The sequence below is a fragment of the Myotis lucifugus genome, unplaced genomic scaffold (genome assembly GCF_000147115.1).
Source record: "Myotis lucifugus unplaced genomic scaffold, Myoluc2.0 scaffold_168, whole genome shotgun sequence".
Taxonomy (NCBI): Eukaryota; Metazoa; Chordata; class Mammalia; order Chiroptera; family Vespertilionidae; genus Myotis; species Myotis lucifugus.
Window position 1 is genome coordinate 1,727,482 of NW_005871216.1, and position 9,316 is coordinate 1,736,797.

General features: G+C 43.1%; 1 protein-coding gene across 4 annotated transcripts in view; it reads right to left on the bottom strand.

Moving 5' to 3' along the window:
- MYSM1 (Myb like, SWIRM and MPN domains 1) overlaps positions 1-9,316 on the bottom strand; it is a 44,488-nt gene that overhangs the window by 24,034 nt on the left and 11,138 nt on the right. For all 4 annotated transcript variants that reach the window (XM_023759966.1, XM_023759965.1, XM_006096108.3 and 1 more), the window contains 3 exons: positions 9,006-9,083; positions 8,888-8,911; positions 7,737-7,815 (listed from right to left, as the gene is read on the bottom strand). In XM_023759966.1, coding sequence (XP_023615734.1) covers positions 7,737-7,815; positions 8,888-8,911; positions 9,006-9,083 — 181 coding nt within the window. The remainder of the gene's footprint in view (positions 1-7,736; positions 7,816-8,887; positions 8,912-9,005; positions 9,084-9,316) is intronic.

Consider the following 9,316-nt stretch of genomic DNA (forward strand, 5'->3'; position numbering starts at 1 on the left):
GCTGTAGGCTGCACTGGGTTGTCTGTCTGGTATTTGTTTGTCTTGGTATTTGTTGTCAAAAAGTTGTCTGCTTCTGTGTACACCCTGCTGCAATGTTTTTTGAAAATTTTCAGGACTTCAAGGAGCAAGCTGCAGGTTCCGGGCAACCTTAGGTTGCATTTGGCTGATTTATTTTGTCTTTGTTCTTTGTTGTCTTTGTCTTTGTCAAATGGGATGGGGTCAGTCATCTTTGTCGACCCCCTATCAGTCAGGCCCACTCCGGGTGAGTGGAAGGGGAGCTTGATCACCTCCCGGGAAGCTATAGAGCTCCCTCAGGAATTGGGAATTTGTTAGGAATTGGGTGGATTGTTTAAACTCTGAGTGAATGTCTGGTGAAAGTGTGTGAGTGTGGAGGGAGGGGGCCTGCCCTCTCCTCTCCTTTATGTGGCTCCACGACTTCGGTTACGGAGTCCGAGTGGGCCCCAACCTGCGGTTCCGCAATTCGTCATATGGCATAACGGTGACTCACCCCCATGTGGAGGTGACCAGGCCCGGGGTTTATACGGGTGCACCTTAGCTACGACGAATCTAAGCTCCCAAGGGACGCGGCCAGGCGGGCATCTGAGTGAGGATCTGTGAAAACAGGTCACCCCCTCCCTTGTCTGTCTCTCGCCACCAATCATCATGGGGTCGGGACAAAGTTTGTTTGTGTGGGACTGGCCAAATTACTACAGAGAAGGGAGACTGGATACAGCTCCAGCCTGGGCTGGTCTATTAAGAAAGTGTAAATCATTACTGGTCTGTGTGAAGTAAGAGCTACTTTACTTTGATTTATTCTGCTTTCTGTTGATACGCTTGGCTGAACATTTGGGCTGGCCCCTTAGCAGTCTGCAAAGTCTCTCGGCAGCTGCGAGAATTATTTTTCTCAGAGTCTTTTGCTCACTGTTAAGGAGAAACAGCTCACTTAGTTAATAAAGATTTCTGTCTATCAGCTGCTCTTACCTAGGTTGTAATTTAGATTTAAAGGTTATAATGTTAATGCTTTTGATTTACAGCAATTCTGTGAATGGGAGTGGCCCACTTTCCAGGAGGGGTGGCCAGATGCAGGGTCTTTTGATCTGACCACTGCCTACCGGGTCCATTACGTCATACACGGCCGCCCAGGGCATCCTAATCAAACTCCTTATATTCAAGTTTAGGTTGACATATTGTCCTAGAAACCCCGGTAAATGAGGGCTTGCCTCCCAAGGGAAAATTGGGACAGAGACAGACAATTCTTTTGGCCGGGCCCCAGAAGGGAAAGGCTCCCCCGGTCCTTCAGGGAGAGAGGGGGAGAACCTGCAGGACCTTGCGACATCCGCCAGTCCTGCAGTTCCTATGTTGCCACTACGGCAGGCCGGCCCTCTATAGATCTGGGGCCAGACAAGCAGCCTTCTGGGGAAGCAAGGCAGATCGAGACGCTATTTCCCAGCTCCAGACCAGATTGGGGAGTGAATGAACAAAGAAGGGGAGATGGATGCCTGAGCTGCCTGCAGTGGCCCTAATTTAAAAAAAAGAAGCAGCAGCAGCAGCAGTGAGAAAGTACTTGGGCGTTTGGCTTGCAGGCTACAGCAGTTAAGCCAGAAGCCAGTGACTGGTACTAGCCTTCCTACAGCCCCAGGAATAGAGCAGCAAGCCTGGGATCTATGAAAGCTGCAGATAGAGTTAGTAAAAGCTCCCTGCTTGCAAATGTACTGAAAGGGTTTAGTACCTGTAGCTGCTGGAAGAGGAGGGGCTGATATCCCCTTCCAGTACACTCCCTTCAAAGAGGCCTGGTCGCTGCTCTGCCATAAAGGGGACTGGTGGGAAGACAAGGAAAGCAGGGCCCTGTAACTAATAAACAGAGTTAAGAAAAGGGCACTCACCCTGGACCTGGGAGCCATCAGGACTTTGAAATTCTCCAAGAGAGGAGAAGTCTGACTCAGAGACTAGCCGAAACCTCGTTGGGTTAGGAGGACCGGAGGCTGCATATTGAACTTATAGACTGCAATTTGCTAGGCAGAGGTCCAAGCCCAGTTGTATAGGGATTAAGCTACCTATGTACAGCTAAACAACTTTCTCCTGTGCCAGAATACATTTTAAGGAAATTGGACAAATTATATTTGTAGCTAGAAAGAAGAACTGGCCTATGTGTAAACTGTCCTGGAAAAAGGCTATGTGGAATGAACCCAAAAAGTATAGGGTGTCTAGCTGCCGAGAGGGCAGTTGCCCAGGTGGGCAAAGAAGAATACCCATTAAATTCTGGTCTCTATTGAGAGACAGTTGACAGTTAGCAACCTGTATACTGTCTTACAGGCCTGTGTGACCATGCCCATGTCAGGTGTGGCACAAAACCTCAACTGTAGGAAACTGGGGAAGGCCTGTCTAGAACAGAGGGGGTTAATAAAGTGGTGAATACTAGCCCTCTGTTACAGGAATTACAGACCCTGTGAGGTCCTGTGACATATAAGACCCTGTAGGGAAATAAAGCTCCTTTAGTCCATTCTGAAAGAACAAATAAAAGACAGATTAAAGGCTGTGTTTCCCTCCAGGCAACCCAACTGGAACCCCTATAGTGACAGGGGAAAGGAGGCTCTCGATCGGTATCGCCAGACTCTATTAGGGGGCATCCGAGCTGCTGCTTGGAGACCCACAAACCTCTCTAAGGTGACAGAGACAGTCCAGGAGCCTAACCCTGATGCCCTGGAAAGTCGGAGGGCTGTCAATGTTGCATTTGTTTCCCAGTCGACCCCAAATATTAGGAAAAAAATGACAAAAGTTAGAAGGCTTTGAGGGGAAATCAATCTCTAAGTTGGTTGAGGTGGCCCAGAAGGTTTTTGACAATGTGAAGGACCCAATGGCAGGTTTAAACACCCGGATGGCCAAGGTCCTCCTGGCCCTAAACGAGGAAAATGGCCCAAGGGGCTGGAGAGACAACAAGGACAAAGAAAAGCCTCTCGGAAGAAAAGGAGTCCAACCCAGGCTTGGGGAAAATCAATGTGCATTTAGCAGAAAGGAAGGACATTGGAAAAGGGAGTGCCCTGAACGTGCGGGGGAACCAACCCCCTCCCATGCTGGTGGAGGAGGTGGATTGGGGTTGTCGGGGCTCAGCTGGCCCCCAGGAGCCCAGAAGTGGGGGGCCAAAAAGTGGACTTCCTTGTGGAACTCATAGCACTCACTCAGGCCCTCTGGTAGGGAAAGGGAAAAAGAGTAAACATTTCAGCTTCCTGAAAACAGCTGCCTTGAACCACACTCCTCCCTGACGAGAAGGCAGAGGTCCCTTTGCCTGACTGCGAGGAGACACTGACTACCCTCACTTCCCTCCGTGAGGACCTTGTGGACCAGCCCTGCAGAATCCGGATGAGACCCTCTACACGGACGACGGGAGCAGCTTCGTAGAGGAAGGTACCCGGTAGCGGGGGGCACATGAGGAGGAGCCAGGGGACATCTAAGAAGCCCTGGTAAGCGCCCCGGCACTGGCCCTGCCAGACCTACCCAGGGACTACAGGGATATATCTCCTCACACTGCCCTTACAGGAGGACACGGGAGCCACCTTAAAGAAGTCTCCTGACCTCAGGAGGAAAGGAAAAAGCTCCTGAGATACTTAACCACCTGGCAGCCATATAGAGGCCAAGGAATTGACTAAAAGACCAGTAGGGCCACTAGAAGTTCTCGTAGCCCTGCCAGCACGAAGGCTCCCAGAGAAGCCTACTCATCTGCCAGAGGAGCAGAGGCTAGCTGAGAAACTAAGGGCCCAGGAAGGAGAGGCTGGATGGCTAATTCTGCCAGATGGGAGGCCTATAATGCCAGAAGCCCTGGGGCAGACCATCGCTTCCCAGGCCCACCAGAGCACCCACCTCAGGGGAATGAAGCTATCAGAACTACTGGGAAGAGAATTTTACATCCCAGGGCTCCAGAAAATATCTCAAGAGTTGGCTAGAAGGTGCCAAGAGTGTGCCCAGGTGAATCAAGGGCCCCCTGTTGTGGCCGCACCGGGACAGCGATTCCGAGGTCAGAACCTTGGAGAACACTGGGAAGTGGACTTCACCGAGATACCAGGAGGACAAGGAGGGTATAAGTACCTGCTGGTTTTCATTGATACCTTCTCTGGCTGGCCTGAGGCATACCCAACCAAGGCAGAGACAGCACAGGTAGTAGTTAGAAAACTCCTCACTGAAATTGTCCCCCGGTTTAGCCTGCCACTATACATGGGGTCCGACGATGGCCTGGCGTTTATCGCCAAAGTTACAATCCATAGTTAAGGACCTAAGAGTTACTTGAAAATTGCATCGTGTTTGTAGACCACAGAGTTCTGGACAGGTAGAGAGGATAAATTGGATCTTAAAGGAAACATTAACTAAGTTAAAATTAGAGACTGGCGAAAACTGGGTAAGTCTCCTTCCTTTTGCCCTCCTCAGAGCTAGGTGCACCCCGTATATAAAAGGACTCACCCCTTTTGAAATTATGTTTGGCAGGCCGCCACCTCTTCTTCCCCGCCTAAGGGAGGAAGAAATTGCCTGGCTGTCTACCCGAAATTTGCTTAAGTCCTTACAGGCTTTGCAGAGCAGCGCCACGTCAGCACAACGGGTGGTGAGAGCCGTACGGGAGGAGGACGCACCGAGAACCAGTCCAACGCAGCCTGCCTTCTCTCCGGGTGACCTCGTCTGGGTGAAACGTCACGACCCTAGCAGCCTGGAACCTAGATGGGATGGACCCTACCAGGTGGTGCTGAGCACTCCAACCACCATCAAAATCGCAGGAAAGAGGCACTAGAAATTGTAACCCCGTCCTCCTCATGCCTCTCACCTGGTGAACTGACCAATGGGAAGGAGAAAGACATGGGAACTAAGACTCTATGTCAGTGGCCGAGACCCTGGCCAATTCTTCACCATCAAATGCCAGACTCTTCCCCGGTGGCTTGATCCCTGCATTGCCAAATGCTTCCTCAATTTCATATCGTAGAGGAAGGCACTGAATCAAAGATTTGATTCAGGCATAAGACCAGTAGGGAATGTGCTAGGGTGAGGGACTGCGCCATGGAAGGGTTACAGAATGTTACAGAATGTGCTGGGAGGGGGGACTGACGTATGGGGAAGGATTGTGTTGCCAGGATATGAGGATTGTGTATGTGCTGGGAGGAGGGACTGACGTATGGAGGGGGGTTGCAGGGTTAGGAACCATGGAAGAAAAATTGCTAGATTGTCTTAGACCAGTCAGGTGTGACTCTGTTTACCCCCCCTTTGTGCTTATGAACTTTCTGTGAGCTTCTAAGGTAACACTGTTTTTGCTATAAAAATCATAATGCACACTTGCTCTTTGCCACATGCCGCGAGGCTTCCCAGAGGGGGAAGGTACGGGCTGTGGTCAGCTGGCCAGCTTAATAAAAAGGCTTTCAAATTTAAATTCTGAGTCAGTGGTCTATCTCGTTGAGCCAACCCATAACACTGTTACAATATCCATTATACTCTACGCAGACATCGGTGAACTGACAAGAATCACAAATGAAGAGAGCTGCAACCAACGCCTCCCTACACCCATCTACTGTCGAAGGTTGTCCACTTGCTAACACTAAGCTGTGGTGAGAAAAACTAAGAACTCAAGGGAGTTCTGGTGTGTTCTGAAGTACAGAAAGGAATAAATATAATTTTAAAGCTAAATGGGATTTTTAGGTATCAAGTCTATCACTTGATACATACATAAACCTCCTTTATAGTATCTCTAACACAAGATACTCTCTACTTCCCAAAGTAGCTCAACAATTCTAATTTTTTAGAATTCTTAAAGCTATGAAAAACAAACCACCAACAACAAAAAACCCCAGCCACAACTCAGGGGAGTTGACCTCAGGGCAGGCTTCAGGACAGGCAGTCATGACTTATGGTAGCAAGTCATCTTCAAAGATCCGACCCAAATGATAAGCCTTACTTTATACAATTGTTTGTGGTACTCATGAGAAAATCTGATATGTGGTTAATTTCTTAAAACTGAAAATATTTCAGGGTAAATTACTAGTGAGTATAAATTAATTATCTATATTGCTCTTAACTAACACCTAGCAGAGATCAACTTACTACAGAATTCATTATCTTTATTGTGGGATAAAGTCAAGCAAGTAACCTGGCAGCATGGAGCACTTTGGAGATAGGAAAGATCTTGTTAAGTGTGACCAGTAGGGACTGTCAGGGCTTGGGCACTATGAAACTCACAGAGGGGACACTAACAACAGGAGCAAAGAAAACATTCATTAATTTTAAAATAGAGCAAAGGGAGAGCCCTATGCCCACAAAAAGGAAGGAAAAATCTTCTTTCATCATTCAGTACTGCATAATTCCCTTCTCTCAAACCTGAGGAAATTCAGTCTATAAGCAAATTACATCAAAAGGTTAAAATACAACCAATAGTTCCATTTATTTTTGTGGGAAACCATTCTAAGTTTAAAATATCTGTTTATGTATATAAATAGATATCTACATATGTATATAAATAAATACACATTTTCTTATACAGGGATAAATGTCTCTGGAAGAATCCACAAAAGAACAGATTAAAATGATTATCTCACGCATAGAAAACTGAAGGCTGAGACAAGAGTTAGACTTAACGCTGAGACAAGAGTTAGACTTAACACCCTATAAACTTTAGGCACCTTTTGAATTTTGAACCATGCAGATGTAGCTCCTATAACTACTACCAATGTCAACAATAATAACCTAAAATTCACAACCCACTTGCATTGGTGTGTGTGTGTGTGTGTGTGTGTGTATAGTCTTCAGTAAGGGACAATTTAAATAAATGGCTAGTTAGTTAGAGTTAGATTATGTAAATGATAATCATGCAACAGACTAAAATACAAAAATATAAAATATAACAGCACAGGATAAAAATCTCAGGAAGAGATAAAATGCTCAAGGATAGTTTAGGTATTTATATAAAAACATCACAGAATATATGAACGTCATAGTAATGACTAACTATAAAAATACAAGCTCATTTTATTTCCCACCATCTGTAGAAACATTATCAATAATATTTCAATTAGCATTCCTGAATCCTACATAACTATATAAACATCCTATATATGTAATGTAGATATATAATTTCAAAATTAATTTAGTATAATATTGGTTAACATGTACCTTAAAGGAAATGATATAACCCATTCCCCATAGTTAAAAAACTTTTCTGAATATTTTATTAAAAGTGTCTTCATATTAAGAAGTATTTTCAGAATTAGAAATTGGCATGCATATTTTTCCATTATATAACTTGTAGACATTTATATAGGTCTCAGTGAAACTTTCACGCAAAAAGAAACATGTTTGTCTTCAATTACATCCGCTGAAATATTTAGATTATATGCACAATGCCAAATATCTGAATAAAAAATAACTCAACCCAAAACAGACAGTTCCATATACACAGATAATGAAATAATTTTGCCTTTTAAACTAGATAGTTTAAAGAAATAGCTCAATTTGGGGGTTTTACTAGTATAAAAATAGGGTAAAAACTATCCAAAAATTAATCCAAATCTATTTTAATATTTTATTAACTTAAGTGAGTTAAATTCTCTTGTGCTATACTACATAATCATCACTCTATCTACAGAAAAACTATAGATATGATCACTGCAATTAAAAAGAAATTTCTGGTCTCTACAAATTAATTTAACCTTATAATTCTATCAATATTTGCTTCTAGAATTATTTTACTGTAAGTCAAAAATTGCTCTATTTACCAGCCCTTGTTCAAACAGCTCTTTTTCTTCTATCGTCCACTTTACTGAGAAACTGGCTGGTTTTGTAGGAGATTGTACCCTGAGGGGGGAAAAAAGGAATTGCAAAAAAAAAAAATCTGAAATGGAACATTCCATATTTACGCAGCTAAAGATTATAGATAGCCATAAACTAAATTCAATATTCTGAGTCTAAGAACTTAAAAAAAGGAAAAGAAGAAGAAAAAGGCTGCAGCCTCTACGTGAGGGGACAGATTTACCCTGTCTCATATACTTCTCTAGCTCAGGATGATAGGAGCCCCAAAAGACATAATCCTTGAGTCTGAGTGAAGATAACACTAAAAGACATTAAAGGAAGTCAGTGTGAAAACAAACAAATAGGGTTCTTTATGCTGGACATAAAACAGCAGACATTAAAACACCCAAATCCTGAAAGGCATGTAAAAGTTTAAACTGACTCTGGAAATATTATCTCTGATTCTTCTACGTACCATGTAAATATCAAGCCAGAAAAGTAATAAAAAAAACAAACTATGGCATTATGTTTATTGCTTTTGAAACTGCAGTCTCTTAAGAAATTAAGAGAGTGATGAGACTCACTAATTTAATTCAAGCACACCATTAATCTTTTCATTAACTTCATTTTTTATTGTTGTTTATTCAGCAAAATGCAAAAGCCAAAGTCTGTTTGGTGCTCAAACTCTTGGCAATTGCAAATCTGTAAGCTTTACCTTTAAGGGACCATAAACATGCAAGTTTATAAACACTAAATAAAATAGTTAAAAGTTTCTTTAATTTTTTGAAAGCTAAAAATTCAAATTAAATTTTTGTTTGAAGTGATTGAAAATTAACTGACAGGGCAATAGAAATCATGTCAACTCTAACATTAAATAGCAGATTTTAAAAGTTTCCCCACAAATCCCTAAGAAACCATCTTTTCCATAATCTGATGGAACCAAAAGAGAAATTCTGGAAAATAGCAGCATAAAATTACCTTGGGGCATTCCAATAGATACAAGAAATTCTGATTTTATATTTTTTAATAACTCAAGATCAAGAAAGCTTTTCCACAAGCCAACTATAATTTTTATTTAATTTTCTTATAACTTTTAACTAATAAAAAAGGTTTTAAAGTTTTAAACATAAGTACATACATGATTTTTGCTGTTTTCTGCAGACTGCACCACCACATGAAAAAAGAAAATAAGGAAGCGTGTGAAGTTTCTAAAAGTACTGTTCATATTTTTAAAAGTATGACAAATTAATTTTTACCTCTTCATGTATTTTTTATCATCTTCCTTTTGACCAAGCCAGAATTTTTCTGGAAGTGATTTTTTAGATAAATAATACCTGTGTAGTTATTAAGGAAACTTTAACAACAATAAAGTCATAACTTTTACATGGCTCATATAAAGTAGGCATATATAGTATACTAGAGGCCCAGTGCATGAATTCGTGCATAGGTGAGGTCCGGCTGGCCCAGCCCTAATCGGGGCAGATTGGGGCCAGGCCTGTCGGAGGAGGAGACCGAGGGAGGTTGGCCAGCTGATCCACCCCAATCGGGCCCAATCAGGGCCGGGCCG